Consider the following 18,136-nt stretch of genomic DNA (forward strand, 5'->3'; position numbering starts at 1 on the left):
TTCTTTAAAAAAAATAAAAAATGGTGTGCCAAAGCATATAATAGAATTAACGCTTTGAAAGAATTCCTATTAGTACTTCATTTCATGAACATTACAGCAAAAAGCTTTGTTTTCTGTCCTTCATCCCTGAGAGAAGGAAGCTAGTGAGTTTCACAAGGACCTGCTGCTTCCTCTGCAAAGCACCTGAAAAAAGCCAGCGGTGGTTTTCCCCGTAGGCCTTGGCACCCCATGCCCAAAGATATCCATCTACTCTCCTTTTTGAGAAGTGTTAAGCTTTTTGAGAAGAGTAAATAAGAGTTAAGGCTGAGTTAAAACTTAAGTTGTTTGGGAAGGGTGCCATTTAACTACTGGCCTGCTATTGTTTATATTATTATATTGTATTGTATTATATTATTGTATATTGTGTATTGTATTGTATTATTATTGTATTGTATTATTATATTGTATATTTTTGCTCCTTGTCTTTCATTAAGGGTGAACTAAGTGATACTCGGAATAGACCCAATGAAACCAATGAACTTAAAGTTGATTTATTCCCGTGGGTCTGCTTCAAGAATGACAACCACCCTATATTTCTAATTTAGTCTGTTAACTGCCTGGAATTCTTAAAAGTAGAAAAGCAGTCGGAAGTATATAATAATAGGTATATAATAATTACCTACGTTCTGGTTTCAGCATCTTTAGGAAACCTAGTAAGGGGTCTTTTCCTTAGAGAAAGTTAAGAAAGTTCCTTAGAGAACATTAAGTTGTAAAGGTTGAGGTATAACAAGCTCGTAAACAGTTACGGTATAGCACCTATAATTCAAAAATACTTTATAATGGAAAATGTCCCTGTTGCATCATTAAGCACAGTATTTGCATTGCCAGAAGTGCCCTGGTGGGTATTCAGAGGCCCCGTTTAGCCAACATTTATTGAACATTAACTTCTCTTATTCGTCACAGCAGCAGCTATCGCTCAGAATCAGCAGGAAATGTGAGGAAGAGCTCAGTAGATAAATGGAATTAGAATTTTCCTGGAGCGGGGATAGTCTTCAAACTTGTTGAGGTACCAGCTGAAGGAGAAGAAGCAGAAATGAGGAGTACTGTTTGGCTCAAATTGTATAAAACTAGAACATTACCACCTTTCATATATCTGGAATGAGGCCCAGGCATGGTCTTAAATCTTCATAAATACAAATACATTTCTTAACTGCCTCGGTAAGAACAGGAAAAGCCAAATTTACCGTATTTTTTGCTCTATAGGACGCACTTTTTCCCCTCCAAAAATGAAGGGGAATGTGTGTGCGTCCTATGGAGCGAATGCAGGCTCCTTGGCTTCAGTGATAGCAACACGAAGCCTCCAAAGCGCAGAGGGAGCGCTCCCTCCACGCTCCGGAGGCTTTGTGTTGCTTTCGCTGAAGCCTGGAGAGCGAGAGGGGTCGGTGCGCACCGACCCCTCTCGCTCTCCAGGCTTCAGGGATAGCCTGCGGAGCGAGGCGAGAACTTGCGCTGCGCTCCGAAGGCTTCAGGTTCCTTTTGCGGAAGCTGGGAGAGCAAGACTCTCCTGGCTTCAGCAAAAGGAACCCGAAGCCTTCGGAGAGCAGTGCGAGTTCCCGCTGCGCTCCGCAGGCTTCAGGTGGCCATCAGCGACGTGCCTGTCATGCGAAGCCGGAGGAGAAACAGAAGGGACTCCTCCTGTTCCTTCTCCAGCTTTGCTGAAGGGCGCTGCACCTTCTCCCTCTCTGCGCAGCACCTCTCCTGTGAAGAGAGAGAGAATTGCGCAGCGCCCCTTCAGCGACGCACCTGTCCTGGAAGCCAGAGGAGAAACAGAAGGGTCTCCTTCTGTTCCTTCTCCAGCTTCACTGAAGGGGCGCTGTGCAATTCTCCCTCTCAGAGAGGAAGAACTGCGCAGCGCCTCTTCAGCGACATGCCTGTCCTGGCTTCTGCCTTAGCCCTGGCGCAGCCTCTTCGGGCAGGGGGAGCCTTCAGACTTCATCCCGCTGCCCTGAAGAGGCTTGGCGCGGTTATCCCAGAAGCCAGAACAGCCACACGGTATCCCAGAAGCCAGATCCCTCTTGCTGTTCTTGCTTCTGGGATTCAGAATAATTTTTTCTTGTTTTCCTCCTCCCAAAACTAGGTGCGCCCTATGGTCCGGTGCACCCTATGGAGCAAAAAATGCGGTATGTTAGAACCCAAAATCATGTAGAACAGGTTATTTACGGGTAAATAACAATGCAATTGTTATTTAATTATTACATTTCTGTATCGCCGTATGTAGGTTTTTAAGTAGTTTACAAAGTTAACTCACCAAAGTGAAAACAATATATTTGAGATATATTTATTTTAGGACCTGTTCTAGTTCTGATTGTAATGTTCTAAACTATTTTTTAATGTTGTATTTTACATTGTTGTGACCCACCCTGGGACTCTGTGGGGAGGGGCAGGTAATAAATCTAATATTTTTCTTTAAAAACACCCAAGCATAAAAGTGGCAGGTACCAACACAGTTAAAAGTCAGTTTAAAATACACACAGGTCTCGCTATCCGAACACAATGCATTCTTGGGAAATAATTTGTTAGGCGAGCATTCGCATAACGAGTCCACGATTTCCACTGATTCCTATGGGGAAATTGAATGCATTCCCAACAATGAAATTTTGGCCCTAAAAGGTTGAAAAGCCTTGTAAAATCCCTGGAAAACCCCTTGAAACCTTGCAAAAGGCAAATTGGGAAGGGGAAAATGCTCATTTATTTGTCCAATCTCTCCCCTTGCCTCCCTTCCCTCTCACCATGGCTGTTATGGGTCAGTAAAACAGAAAAAAGTAAGGCTTGTTTTAAGGCTGCTTATTTGTTTACAATACTATATGCAGATCCAGCTATTTGGATATCTGAATCTGGTGTGTATAGGCGAGGTTAGAGTACTAATTCCACTTGTTTGGATAAATGACTTTTCATACAATGAGTTTTTGGATAGCACGACCTGTATATAATCAAGACAGTTAAAATGACTGGTTTTTTGTTTGCTTTTTAAAGTCTTTGCCTGACACTTAAAAAGTTGGTGCCAAGTGAATTCTTCCAACTGGGCCACCACGGCCACAAATCAGTAGCATGGATTTATCAAGAATAACCCAGATTTGTGTCCGGATTAAGTTTACCTTGTTATTGGTTGGGTTACTGAGTTAGCGGACTGTGGGAATGTAACTTAGCTTGATTTCAGGAAAACAGAGTTCCACATAATATTTAGGTTATCAAACTGGTTAAATTCAGGCTGCATGATAATACAATCAGGAGGATTTGGAGCTGGTTGGGAAATCAAGCTCAAAGAGTTCTCACAATGCTTCCTCATCAAACCTGAGGCAAGTTTCAAATGGGGTGCTACAAGATTCAACCTGGGCCCAATACTTCAACATTTTTATCAATGACTTAGACGTGGTGCTGTCCAGATGTTTTGGACTACAGTTCCCATAAGTCCCAATCAGCATGGCTGCGCTGTCTGGGGCTGATGGGAATTTTAATGCAAAACATCTGGAGGGTACCAGATGGAGGGAAAGGTGAATAACTGAAGGGCCTGATAATGATGATTTAAACCAGCTCAATATTTAGCTTCCCTGTCACTTTCCTTAGCAAATATAGATAATAAACATAAGTTCTATGTCCATACAAAGAGGAGGGGGAACCTTAAGTATGGTTTATCACAAAAAAACAAATAAGTATGCATTAAAACTCCCACATGAAAATTCAAGAGAAATCAGAATTTCTGAAAACTTACTGATGATGCATTTGTGCTCTTCTTCCTAATATCAAGAATGTACTAACAGCAAAAGCAGCGCTTTCCAAGGTACAGGCGGCAAGAGCAAATCCACACCATTCAAGAATCTCTCCAAAGTAGTTGGCTCCAGTCACATATTCAAACATTCCTCCTGTAGAACAAAACGTAGTAGCAATTAATGCTCTGACAGTTTTAAGTCATTGTAAATCCGAAAGTATTGGGAGTTATCCAGTTGTAAAACAACTAATTATAGCTACTTCTAGCAATATTGATGTTACATTAAGTCATGGTTTCCAGCCCTGTCTCAATCGCTTCCATGGGCAAGAGAAGCAAGTTAGACTCTTGCCAGAGGGGAGCTGTTTTCTCAGAACAAGATTTTAGGAAGAGAGAAAGAACTACAGTGGTGCCTCGCAAGACGAAAAGAATCCGTTCCGCGATTCTCTTCATCTAGCGGTTTTTTCGTCTTGCGAAGCAAGCCCATTAGCGGCTTAGCGGCTTTTAGCGGCTTATCGGATCAACTGATAAGCGGCTTAGCGGCTTAGAAAAAGGGGGGGAAAGGAAAAAAAAGTCGGAAAAACTCGCAAGACATTTCGTCTTGCGAAGCAAGCCCATAGGGAAATTCGTTTTGCGAAGCGCCTCCAAAACGGAAAACCCTTTCGTCTAGCGGGTTTTCCGTCTTGCGAGGCGTTCGCCTTGCGGGGCACCACTGTAAATCTTTGTTGTTGTTGCTCCAAGACACGAGAAGTCAGGTCCTCAAGGAGGATTTAGAGGTTCCGCTTACTAGTGCTCAGCAAAAAAATCTGCAACTCTGGTCTACTAGCATCTAGTACTGGGAGAAAAGGATGGTCCTTGGGCAGCTCCCCATCATTCTGGGTGGCATCCTGTACATTGCAAGACTCTTAATTCTTTCTCCCAATTCTTCGATGTCATCCAGAGCTTCATAGTCAGATGCATCTGTGCTTGTAAGTAGTTCTCAAGCTGAGCAAGACCAGGCTTGGAGTACATGGTAGCTATATCCACATCCTCTGAGAAAGCAAACTCTTGATTTAGCCCTTGTAGCAGACAGATTCAACTCAGGCGTGGTCGTTTCCATGTCTTGGCTGCTGCTTTTGTCAGAGACAGTAGCTCGAGTCCAAGCTAGAGGTGAAGCTAAACACACGGTGGTTCTTTGCACCCTTCTGGTTTCCGTTACAAAAAAAAAGCAGTGGTTTGCATGATGATCCTGATCGAGAATGTGGCAGCATGGGGGAATAGGGACGGATGTTTGGGTCTGTTGGGATGCTGGGCTGGCCTAGCAGGGAAAATAGCCAGAGGCACTGGTTGCATGGGTTGCTAGGGGAAGGGTGGACCAAGAGGACAACTGGGCCATACAGCACTCTTACAAATTGGTTCAACTATGCCTTCACGTGAGAGCCCCTCCCCACCTGCTCAAGTGTGGCGTTAGGCCTAGGCCTTAGATTTTTACTCATGGTTTCCAAATCTTAATTTTTTCGGAGAAATTGGTCGCTCACGATCGCCAGACTTCGGAGCTTCGCACAATGAAGAAAGCGAGTCGATTCCACAGTACCCACGTCTCCAACCCCGCTCGCTCTCGGGGCTCTTACTAGAGCTTACTGGGGAGCAGGGGAGTCGCTCAGGGTACCCGCCGGAACACCAGGTCCTCAGAATGCTCAATCTGAGGTTTTTTTCGGCATTCTGCAATGCTCTCGCAGTCACCCCAATCTTCAAAGTGCCGGGGCTCTTTCAGCCGAAAGAGCTCCTGTCCGCCATTGATCGGGCGACCAACCGGAAGTTTCCCTCCCCCACCTTCTCAAGCGTGGTGCTAGGCCTAGGCCTTAGAACTGAACCTGTGATCCCCTGCATATGAAACCTGAGCTGTTCCCCCACCCCCGACATGGGCTCCTTCTGAAGCCCATGTGATCTCAGTGCACGTATTTGAGTCTTGAGGGAGCTGGGCAAAAGCAAAATGCCCCGTGGTGTCTCTTGTTTCCCTGTCTACTGCTATGGCTTGTTGCTGTTTAGTCGTTTAGTCATGTCCGACTCTTCGTGACCCCATGGACCAGAGCACGCCAGGCACTCCTGTCTTCCACTGCCTCCCGCAGTTTGGTCAGACTCATGTTTGTAGCTTCGAGAACACTGTCCAACCATCTCGTCCTCTGTCGTCCCCTTCTCCTTGTGCCCTCCATCTTTCCCAACAACAGGGTCTTTTCCAGGGAGTCTTCTCTTCTCATGAGGTGGCCAAAGTATTGGAGCCTCAGCTTCACGATCTGTCCTTCCAGTGAGCACTCAGGGCTGATTTCCTTCAGAATGGAGAGGTTTGATCTTCTTGCAGTCCATGGGACTCTCAAGAGTCTCCTCCAGCACCATAATTCAAAAGCATCAATTCTTCGGCGATCAGCCTTCTTGATGGTCCAGCTCTCACTTCCATACATCACTACTGGGAAAACCATGGCTTTAACTATACGGACCTTTGTTGGCAAGGTGATGTCTCTGCTATGGCTAAGCGGGTTCAAATATCGGGAGCTCCTCTTTTTTTGCTTGGTATAGCTGTTGCTGGTCAGGCATGAAAAACAGGAGGGGAGGCCATATTCCACTTCCCCGTAATGGGGACTGAACTCACATCTCCAGCTTTGTTTGGTGAGCTGATAAGAGAGTATTGCTGTCAGTGTGTGGTTTGGACTTGTCTTTTGAGGGTGGGTGTGCAATTTCTCAGGGAGTAGAGTGGGGTAAATAAACCCTCTCCAAACCTCTCTGGATTATTATTTACTATTTTGTATTTTAATATGGCTGTACATTCCTCTGGAAGCCCTCTTGGCTATACAATTTAATTCAAAGGAATTATTTTTTTAGCAGTAAATCCCAGAATTAAGACAGAGTAACCTTGTAGTGAGTTGCAGGCTCGTTTGGACAAAAGAGCCCTGAAACCGAGTGAACTTGCATCATGCCCTTGGCAAAGAAATGGGACGCTCAGGAATTCACGGCTGTGAACCACAGTACAGTGGTGCCTCGCAAGACGAAAAGAATCCGTTCCGTGAGTCTCTTCGTCTTGCGGTTTTTTCGTCTTGCGAAGCAAGCCCATTAGCGGCTTAGCGGATTAGGGGCTTAGCGAATCAGCTGATAAGCGGCTTAGCGGATCAGCTGATAAGCAGCTTAGCGGATCAGCTATTAAGCGTCTTAGCGGATCAGCTGATAAGCGTCTTAGCGGATCAGCTGTTAAGCGTCTTAGCGGATCAGCTGATAAGCGGCTTAGCAAAAGGGGGGGGGAAGGGGAAAAAACCCGCAGGAACTCGCAAGACATTTGCGTCTTGCGAAGCAAGCCCATAGGAAATTCGTTTTGCGAAGCACCTCCAAAACGGAAAACCCTTTCGTCTAGCGGGTTTTCCGTCTTGCGAGGCATTCCCACAGTACTGGGAAATGTGTGCCTGCCTCCATCAAATGTATGCTGTACCGAGAATGTTGCATTTTAGCTAAGGCACGTTCCCCGCAGGGGCACAGCTTGAAACTGCCTCTTCATGTTTTTCAAGAAGCTAGGAGGGAAAGCCTGGTGTCTCCTTTGCATATAAACCTACAGGGTCTTTACCTGGCGAGCGGCATTGGGGGGGAAAAGTAAGGTGACAATGCTGCGGGCTGACTGGTGCTTTCCAAGCACAGCTGCGCATGGAGCGGATCACAGACAATGTCGCCATTGATAAGGAGCTGCATGGTTGCTAAGCACTGCGTGGCGAGACTGATTGCTATTTCTGCATTTGCATTTCATTAAATGCTGTTGAATTTCTGCTGAGTGAGGATGGCGGTGGGGGAGACAGACTTGGCTTGCACTTTTGCAAGCAGCAGAGGTAGTAACCACCTTGTCAAGACTGTAGGACTGGGTTACCTTCCAACCAGTTCCATATACAGTGGTGCCCCGCAAGACGAACGCCTCGCAAGACGGAAAACCCGCTAGACGAAAGGGTTTTCCGTTTTGGAGGCGCTTCGCAAAACGAATTTCCCTATGGGCTTGCTTTGCAAGACGAAAATGTCTTGCGAGTTCCTGCGGGGTTTTTTCCCTTCCCCCCCCCCTTTCCTAAGCCGCTAAGCCGCTTATCAGCCGATCCGCTGATAAGCCGCTTAACAGCTGATCACTAAAAGCCGCTAAACCGCTAATAGCGCTAATCCGCTAAGCTGTCAATGGTCTTGCTTCGCAAGACGAAAAAACTGCTATACGAAGAGCCTCACGGAACGGATTAATTTCGTCTTGCGAGGCACCACTGTACTTAACTCGCATGGAAATTAAATGGGATTTGAGCACACACAACTAGGAAAAGTGATGCAGCCCCAGAGCTTTTACTGTCAATAAAGCGGGTGTCTCAGCAATAGCTAAAGAGATTTTCAAAAAGGAAAAATCTATTTTATTGTGTTCTTTAAAAAACACCTGCTTTATGAGCGCAGGAATTTATATATAAGAAAAAACACTTCTACTCCTTTTGAATCCACTTCTGTGACAAGCAACTTGCAACGCAAGTTGGGTCTCTGGGACCCTTACTGTTAGAATGCTTCATTATAAAATAATTTAAGTTTCAATGACACATTTGCAGCATAGGATTTCAATGACACATTACTCACCTCTTGGTATTTTGTAGCCCGTTTCCCCTGGTTTTCTGAGATTCCTCAAAATATTATCAGAATGCACATTAATCAGCAGGCCACTTAGCCACCCTGAAAAACCTGAAAATATATTAGAATGCTGGTTTAGAAACACAACCTTAAAAAAAAAAAAGTTATGAGAATGCACCACAGTATGTCTGTATCCGATCTGCTTGCTTCATGATGTTCTGAACCATCCATCGCCAACGGCTGCACTTGAAAATCTGTGACATATTTAGTACCTAAGGTTACTCACCTAGAATGAAGCGCAGTACTGTTGGCCAATCTAAACAGTATTCTGCATAGTTACTCAAACTCCGGCCCTGCAGGTATCCATTATAAGTGCAGAAGACAAAAGCTAGCAAAAATGCAATGACGGGTGTTGGCTTTCCTCCACGAATTAAGAAAGGAAAGATGAATGCCCTGGAATAAATGCAAAATTAAGGGTTTTATTTAGTTTTAAACGTTGCAGAAATGCAACACACACACACACAAACACACACAAAACTAAGCTCCAAGCTTATTGAAAACAGAATCCCTTTTAAGCAAATTGTGCAGTATGCATAAAGTACATTGTGACCATTGTGACCAGTAGCCACTGTTGGTGTCTTGCAACTTTGACCTGCTGCAGGACCTTAGTCAGACCTTAGCAGAGCATACGCAGAGTTCCAGAAAGCAATCAGTTGCAGGCAGGTTGGACGAAGCAGGAACAAATGCTGCTACTAGTAACTTGATTACTTAGATGTGTTTATTATGTACAGCTATGGTTTTCCCAGTAGTGATACATGGAAGTGAGAGCTGGACCATAAAGAAGGCTGATCGCCGAAGAATTGATGCTTTTGAATTATGGTGCTGGAGGAGACTCTTGAGAGTCCCATGGACTGCAAGAAGATCAAACCTCTCCATTCTGAAGGAAATCAGCCCTGAGTGCTCACTGGAAGTACAGATCCTGAAGCTGAGGCTTCAATACTTTGGCCACCTCATGAGAAGAGAAGACTCCCTGGAAAAGACCCTGATGTTGAGAAAGATGGAGGGCCCAAGGAGAAGGGGACGACAGAGGAGGAGATGGTTAGACAGTGTTCTCAAAGCTACAAACATGAGTCTGACCAAACTGTGGGAGGCAGTGGAAGACAGGAGTGCCTGGCGTGCTCTGGTCCAGGGGGTCACGAAGAGTCGGACACGACTAAACGACTAAACAACAACAACATTATGTACAACAGACTCTACAAGTTACTATATACAGGAACAGATACAGGGATCTTAACTAGCTCTCTCTTAACAAAACCAAACGACTCTCGGAAACACCGCACTGACCAACAAAACACATTCCAGTCAGTAGGTCATAAATCATTATGCCTGCGTGAGACCTTATGGTAGAGCTGCCTCCAAGGTCCCATAGTAAAGGTAAAGGTACGCCTGCCCGTACGGGCCAGTCTTGCCAGACTCTAGGGTTGTGTGCTCATCTCACTCTAGAGGCCGGGAGCCAGCGCTGTCCACAGACACTTCCGGGTCACGTGGCCAGCGTGACAAGCTGCATCTGGCGAGCCAGCGCAGCACACGGAACACCGTTTACCTTCCCACTAGTAAGCGGTCCCTATTTATCTACTTGCACCCGGGGGTGCTTTCGAACTGCTAGGTTGGCAGGTGCTGGGACCGAACGACGGGAGCTCACCCCGCCGCGGGGATTCGAACCGCCGACCATGCGATCGGCAAGCCCTAGGCGCTGAGGTTTTACCCACAGCGCCACCCGTGTCCCATATCTCTAGGCAAATAACTCTTCTTTGCTCAGTCTTGGCTGTTGGGCAACTCTTAATTGACTTCGTGTGAAGCTGCACGTAGAGGAAAAATCCCAACAGCCACTGGTAGCTTCTTTAAATTGTATAGCCCATTTCAAAGTCTCCACATCTTAGGGATGCAAATTCCACAGTTTAAACCAAATTCCATAGTTTAAATGTAAAAATGCATTTCGTTCTGTCTACCCCGAAATTCCTACTATAGTCGTACCTTGGTTTTCAAACAGCTTAGTTCCCGAACGTTTTGGCTCCCGAACACTGCAAACTTCCGGTTTGAGAACTATTTTTGGAAGCCAAACGTCCAACAGGGCCTCCTATTGGCTGCAGGCGCTTCCTGCAAACAATCAGAAGCCGCGCTTTGGTTTCCGAACCTTTTGGAAGTCGAACGTGCTCAAAGCACTTCATGCACATTATTTAAATAACTGAAGCGTCTTGCAGGAAGGTGGGGCAAGGAAGGAGGACACCTGTGACTTGTTGAGAGGCGAGGCGAGGGAGGAGCCTATACAGTGGTGCCCCGCAAGACGAATGCCTCGCAAGACGGAAAACCCGCTAGACGAAAGGATTTTCCGTTTTGGAGGTGCTTCGCAAAACGAATTTCCTATGGGCTTGCTTCACAAGACGAAAATGTCTTGTGAGTTCCTGCGGGGTTTTTTTCCTTTTCCTCCCCTTTTTCTAAGCCGCTAAGCCGCTTATCAGCTGATCCGCTAAGCAGCTGATCCACGAAGCCGCTTAACAGCTGATCCACTAAGCCGCTTATCAGCTGATCCGCTAAGCCGTTTATCAGCTGATCTGCTAAGCCACTAATCAGCTGATCCGCTAAGCCGCTTAACAGCTGATCCGCTAAGCCGCTTATCAGCTGATCCGCTAAGCCCCAAAGCCGCTGATCAGCTAATCCGCTAAGCCCCAAAGCCGCTGATCAGCTAATCCGCTAAGCCCCTAAGCCGCTAATAGCGCTAAGCCGCTAATGGGCTTGCTTCGCAAAACGAAAAAACCGCAAGACGAAGAGACTCGCGGAATGGATTCTTTTCGTCTTGCGAGGCACCACTGTAATTGTTTCCTGAGGGCTGAGTGACTTCGCTCATTTGATGTTAATAGTCTGTGCACCAGATGATTCCTAGAGTGCAACTTAAAGGGTGTCCAGGAATCCAGTCCAGAAATAGGCAAGCTTTCCCCCCTCACTGTTTGCAGAGCCAGGATCGAATATGGTATCATTCAAGAGCATTGGAGGGAGCCCTCATTTCAGCCAGTGCAGGTATATCTGTAGCAGGCTCTCTTGGGTGTCGCTTCTGCAATGGAGAGCATTCATCGGACTGAAATGACTAGCAACAGTAGGTCGGGAAGCAAAGATTCCTTGTTTACAGTGAAGCAGGAGGCAGATCTGTTTTATTAATTAGATGTACCATATTTTTCGCTCCATAAGACGTACCTGACCATAAGACGCGCCCAGTTTTTAGAGGAGGAAAACAAGAAAAAAAATTATTCTGAATGAAAGAGTGGATGTATGATTTTTGTGGTTCATGCTGTGGCCACAGACATGTGATCTGATGGTGAATTTGGGGTGATGGTGAATTTGGGGTGACCCACTGTAAAAATCCTGAGGATCCATGGGCTTTTACCTCCGCCCTCCCAGGCAGCCTCCACTAGCATCTGATCCCACCGATCAGCTGCTTCCTTTCAACACTCCCTTCCCTCTTGTTTGCCTTAGTGTCTTTTCCTTAGCTGGAGCAGTTTTTTGCTCCTCCTCTTCTTCTAATTTCTCTCCTTATTGCTTTAGTCTTCCTGTTTCCCTCCTCTGCAAGTTTGCTGTCTTTACCTCCCCCCTCCCAGGCAGCCTCCTTTATCTCTAGTGTCCCTTATCTCTCTCCCTGATCAGCAAACGATCAGCGGCTTTTTTTCAACACCCGCTTCCCTCCTTTAAAAAAACAACAACCCACAATCTGCTTTTTGCCCCTGGGCAATTCAGCTCCAGGGACCACGCATTCGCTCCATAAGACGCATAGACATTTCCCCTTACTTTTTAGGTAGAAAAAAGTGTGTCTTATGGAGTGAAAAATACGGTATATTATGCCTTCATCTCCAAGGCACCCGGCCAGTCTATTTCCAGGGAAGAAGAAGAAAGAGGAGGAGGGAATTATTATTATTATTATTATTATTATTATTATTATTATACCCTGTCCATCTTGCTGGGTTTCCGCAGCCACTCTGGGCGGCTCCCAAAAGAACATTAAAAACATGATAAAAACGTTAAAAACTTTCCTAAACAGGAAATCCTCAGAATCTGCCTACTGGGTCGACAACCCTCCATAGACAAGTCAGCGGCAGAGGGAGGCTTTGCTCCTGCAATAGCAGAGGTGAGACTCAGTGATGCAGTAGAAGTCCAGGCCCTGTGTCAGTTGGTCTTTCATTTATTAATCGTTTTTTTAATTGTGAATTTAACAGAGGAAGAGAAAGGGAAGAGAACAAAATAATAAAGACAATTAAAAGTAGTATATAAATAATACCCCAAAAAAAGCCACAATAGGTTCACAATTTGAGTACAGTACAATAAATCATCAGTAAATCTTAAGTCAAATATGTAAGTTAAGATAAGCTCCCCAAATGTCCAGATAGGTATCCACACAAAAATCTATGTCTGTATGAAATACGTCCAATTGTCACCATGGAATTTACCCTTCCAGGTTTGAAGTTTGAGTCTCTTAGCTTATCATAAGGGCTCACAAAATCCACTTTTGTTGTCCTGCTGTTAATCCCATCCTACCAGAATATATTTTAGAAGTACACAAACATTTTGCCAATACAAAACAGATGCCAATGGGGATAAAAACTTCAGACCAGAAATAGTGCATCACCGGACAAGCTTGCATCATGGACCTCAACCAAGGTGTTACATTACCAACGTTTATCTCTATTAGACAGTGACTTCCTATGCAAATGTTGTGGAGTCCAATACACTCAATTAATTATTGTTGGAACGGTGGCTATTTCAATTCTAAGGTAATATTCTGTGTCTCTTCTAAAGCAATTTTTCATTCTTTAGGCTGCATATTACATTCTAATTACCTACTATTCCAGGCACCTCTGAGTTCTTGAAATTCTACCTTACGAAGTTCCATTAAGCATTCATAAACAACAGGTACAGGTTTAGCTTCTTTCTGGGAAGATCCAATAATTTCCTCCAACGCCTTAGGAGATACCGAAGATCTCAAAGCAGATGGGCCATATATAGACTCCAGCAAAGGCTGTAATTGAAGATACTGCCATTTCGTACTTGCTGGTAATCTATATTCAAATTGTAAGATAGCAAATCACGCACGCACACACTGGATTCAACCCATTTCTTATTTCTTCCGCAAAAAAGGCTGCCTATCTTCCAATCCCATAAAGTTCATTTAGTACGAGCACGTGGGTCAAACTGCAACTGACAAGCCTGTATACCCTTGTATCTTTCTAGCTGCTAAAATTAAATGTGGTTTAGATCCTTTCTTTTTATTATACATAGACCCCAACATTAACCATCCAAATAAAGGTGTTACTAAATAAGTCATCTCTAAAATTACCCAAGCTGGAGTGTTGATAGGAGAAACCTGCCAATCCTTTGTACATACTAACAAATATGCCGTCTGGTATAAACTAATATCGGAAAAGTTGAAGCCTCCCTTCAATAGTGGCAGCTGCATTTTCCTAAGTAAAGGAGGTGGAGAACTGTCCTAAATAATCTTCCCATTCGTTTTTCTGCAAATATACTCAAGTATATTTGAGTACAGGGACGCGGGTGGCGCTGTGGGTTAAATCACAGAGCCCAGGACGTGCCGATCAGAAGGTTGGTGGTTCGAATCCCCACAACGGGGTGAGCTCCCGTAGCTCGGTCCCAGCTCCTGCCAACCTAGCAGTTCAAAAGCACGTCAAAGTGCAAGTAGATAAATAGGTACCGCTCTGGCGGGAAGGTGAACGGCGTTTGCGTGCGCTGCTCTGGTTCGCCAGAAGCGGCTTAGTCATGCTGGCCACAAGACCCGGAAGTTGTATGCCGGTTCCCTCGGCCAATAAAGCAAGATGAGTGCCGCAACCCCAGAGTCGGCCACAACTGGACCTAATGGTCAGGGGTCCCTTTACCCTTTATATCTGAGCACATCCCATTTTCACCAATCCCCTCCACAAACGACAACTCTCTATGCCATATCCAAGACAGTTCCAGGCTGAGAGTGTTGGGATTCACAGGATACTGAATAAGTCTGCAGGCTTCAACAGGATGATGCAATACTCTGTGAAGTGCTGAGTCAGAGTGACTCAGCAGGAGTGTGATTAATGTGATTGGCAATCACCTGTTTTAAAAAGGAAAGCCTGTTTAACAGTGGGTGTGGTTGCTGTGGTGGTTGTGCTGTGGTGTGGTGATGCTGTGTGGAGAGTATTCGTTTGCCTTAAGGAGCAGGTACTCTGGACTGTTTTTGTAAATACCTGTATATAGCTCACATTAAAAAGACTGCACTGGGAAAAACCTGGGACTCTGAGCGTTTCTGCTGAAAGCGCCGCGAGGAATTTCGCGACAGGGTTATGGGCCCAGCACGCTTCCGCTGCGCCAGAGTACAGGTGGCAGTTATCTAGCCGTGGGTGCTGGAGGTGAGCTGCAGGGATGGAGCAGTCCAGAAGTGGCGTGTTGCTGGAGAAGCTGACGGCCACGAACTACAGCATCTGGTCGGTCCACATGCAACACTTCCTCAAGCGTGAGGGCCTGTGGAAAGTGGTGGAAACTCCACCGCAGCCCCCTGAGGAGGATGAGGACGACGATGAAAAGCTGGCACTAGCAGAGGCCCAGCTTGAAAAGGATGAGAAAGCTTTGGCTACGATCATCCTTGGAGTGGACGACAGCCAGCTAGTCTACGTAGCTGATAAGGTGACGGCAAGTGAGGCGTGGAATGCGCTCAAGGCTGTCCATGTGCGAGAGACAGCTGGCTCACTGATAACACTGACCAGGAGACTGTACCGGTGTCGGAAGAAACCGGGGGACTCCCTGGTGAACCACCTAAAATTCCTAACAGGCTGTTTCCAGGAGCTAGCCTTAAGAAGGGAGGCCTGTGGGGGAAGAGGACAAAGTCTTTATAGTCCTGAGTTCCCTTGATGACAGCTATGATATGCTGGTCAATTCCCTCGAGTCTGTAGAGACTGATAAGCTGACTCTGGAATACGTAACTGGACGGTTGTATGCAGAGGAGGACAGGCGTGCAGAGCGAAAGATGACCTCAGCCCAGCTGTTGGAGCATCCCAGAGGGAACAACAGCCGGGAAGAGCAGAGGTGTCGGGAGCCGGAGAAACAGCCAGGAGGAGCTGCTGCAGACCAGCCGGTGGTCAACAAAGTAAAAAGGTGTTTTTGCTGCAAGTCCAGTGGACATCTGCTGTGGGACTGCCCGAGAAAACAACAAAAACAGCAGAAGCACAGGAGGCAGCAGAGAGAGTCTACCGCTTGGGTGTCTGCAGATGGTCAAGAAAATGAAGAGCTGTGGGTTCTGGACAGTGGAGCTTCTCAAACCTTTTGTAAAAGAAAAGGATTGCTGACTGATGCTAGGGCCTCAAACAAAAAACATGTAAGTCTTGCTACGGGCCAGAAAGCTAATGTGGTTTGTGAGGGGGAGGTTGTGTTCCCACAACTGGGACACACATTCAGGAATGTGTTGTGTTTGCCTAGTTTGCAAAACAATCTCCTGAGCATTCCTGACTTGGCAAAAGCAGGTTTTGAAGTAAACTTTGTGGGAGATCAGTGCCAGATAAAGCAAAATGGGGCAGTGTTGGCAAATGCTAACCTTAGAACTAATATGTATGTACTGCAGTGTGAGTCTAAGGTTGCTAATGTGCAAAATGTCCCAACCCATGATATGTGTATTCATCTCCTGCACAGGCGTCTGGCTCATGCTAGCTATAAGGTGCTAAACAAAACATTGGAGTTGTGTGGGGGAATGAAAAACATTAAAAGTTGTGATAATTACTTAGACTGTAATATCTGCAAGGAGGTTAAAAGCAGGGCTTGCCCAGTAGCAAGAGCAAGCCAGAGAGAAACCAAAAAACCACTGGAGTTGATTCATGCTGATGTAACTGGTCCTTTTCCACCAAGTGTCTCCCATAACAAGTACTGTTTGATCCTAGTGGATGACTATTCTAGATTTGGCTGGGTCTATCCATTAAAGCAAAAGTCTGACGTTGCCCAAACTTTGAAGTTCTGGGTAAGAAGGGTAGAAAGGCAACTTGGCGAAAAGGTGTGCTCTATTCAGACAGACAGGGGAGGAGAGTTTATGGCAAGCTCCCTAAGAAACTGGTTGCGTTCCCAAGGGATTAAACATAGACTTACCAATGTGGCAACGCCTCAGGAGAATGGAGTAGCAGAGCGTAGGGGAGGTGTCTTGCAGACACAAATGAAAGCATTGTTAGCAGATGCAAATCTTCCAATTAAATACTGGGCTGAGAGTATTAAGACCGCGAATTATATTGGGAATCGCTTGTGGTCAAGGGTATTAGATGATATACCCTATAAGATTCTCTATAACAAAAGTCCCAGTTTGCAACATTTGAGAATCTTTGGGACAAAGGCATGGGTTGACATACCTGTAAAGAACCGAAGAAAAGGTGGGAAAAGGGCACAGCAGTTGCTATTTCTTGGGTATGAAAGTGGTACGAAAGCCTACAGGTTTGAAGATGATAAAAATCTTTTGAGTTATAGTCGATCAGCCAGCTTTAATGAGCAAAGAAATTGGCCCAAGATACATGCAAACCTGCTGCCAGAAAAAGTTTTACTGCCGAGCGTACCTGATAAGGCAGTTGAAACAAAGCTAAGAATTGGCAGCTCTCCTAGAGAAACTGAAGGGGAGGAGGTAAAGGTTGAGCATTTTTCTCCAGCTGCTAGCATGGAGCAGGGGAGAGAAGAAAGTGCAACAGGGACAGGAGGAGGTAAATCTCCAGAATCAATCCACCCCAAAAGCAGTCCTGAAGGTAGCCCAGGGGGTGAGGTTAATCAACCAAGGAGGTCTGCAAGAAGTAATAAAGGTCAACCTCCAGACCGTTATGGGTTCCCAGCCACCATAAACCAGGTTTGTGTAACTGAGCCAGAAAACTTTGAAGAAGTGCAAGAGTTACCTACTCTAGAGAAAGAGGCATGGTTAAAGGCAATGCAGGCAGAGTATAACTCTCTGCTAAACAACAATGTGTTTGTACCTACAGAATTGCCTGAAGGTAAAAAGCCCATAAGCTGTAAGTGGGTTTTTAAAGTGAAAAAGCTGGCTGATGGTAGTTGTCAGAGGAAAGCCAGGTTGGTTGCAAGGGGCTTTACACAAAGAAAAATGATACATTATGATGAAGTGTTTGCCCCAACAGCAAAGGCTGAAACAGTAAAATCAGTTTTAGCAATGGCAAGTCTGAGAGGGTTAAAAGTTAATCATTTTGATGTTGCCTCAGCATATTTAAATACTCCTATTGACACTGAGGTGTATTTACAGCAAATACCAGGTTATGAGCTGGAAAAAGACAGCATGGTGTTAAAACTGCAAAGGGCACTATACAGTTTACACCAAAGTTGCACATCTATGGCATGAATGCATAGACACAACTTTGAAGAAGATGGGATTCAAACAAAGCCTGGCTGATTCCTGTTTATATTCAGCAATGGTGCAAGGAAGTGTTTGTTATTTACTTTTGTATGTTGATGATATCTGTCTAATAACAACTGCACAAAAGCAAGTGTCTTGGTTTATAAACAGCCTAGGTAACAAATACAAACTGAAGCATTTGGGAGAGATTCAGAATTACTTAGGAGTAGAGGTTCAGAGAAATGAAGAGGGCGTCTACTCTCTGAGTCAGAAGGAAAAAATTGAAAAGTTACTGAAGACATATGGAATGGAGAGGGCAAATGAGGTTGACACTCCCATAACTACCCAGTACAGAAATGAACCAGAAGGGCAAAAATGTGAGAATGCAACAGCGTTTCATTCTCTGT

General features: G+C 45.4%; 1 protein-coding gene across 1 annotated transcript in view; it reads right to left on the reverse strand.

Moving 5' to 3' along the window:
- Positions 1-878: 878 nt before the first annotated feature.
- Positions 879-18,136, reverse strand: part of SRD5A1 (steroid 5 alpha-reductase 1) — a 29,050-nt gene continuing 11,792 nt past the window's right edge. The window contains exons 2-5 of the mRNA XM_079983680.1: positions 8,628-8,794; positions 8,351-8,452; positions 3,749-3,899; positions 879-1,052 (exon numbers count right to left, since the gene is read on the reverse strand). Of these exons, the coding sequence (XP_079839806.1) occupies positions 986-1,052; positions 3,749-3,899; positions 8,351-8,452; positions 8,628-8,794 (487 nt within the window). The 3' untranslated portion in view covers positions 879-985. The remainder of the gene's footprint in view (positions 1,053-3,748; positions 3,900-8,350; positions 8,453-8,627; positions 8,795-18,136) is intronic.

The sequence above is a fragment of the Podarcis cretensis genome, assembly GCF_951804945.1.
Source record: "Podarcis cretensis genome assembly, chromosome: 7".
In the NCBI taxonomy this organism is placed as follows: domain Eukaryota; kingdom Metazoa; phylum Chordata; class Lepidosauria; order Squamata; family Lacertidae; genus Podarcis; species Podarcis cretensis.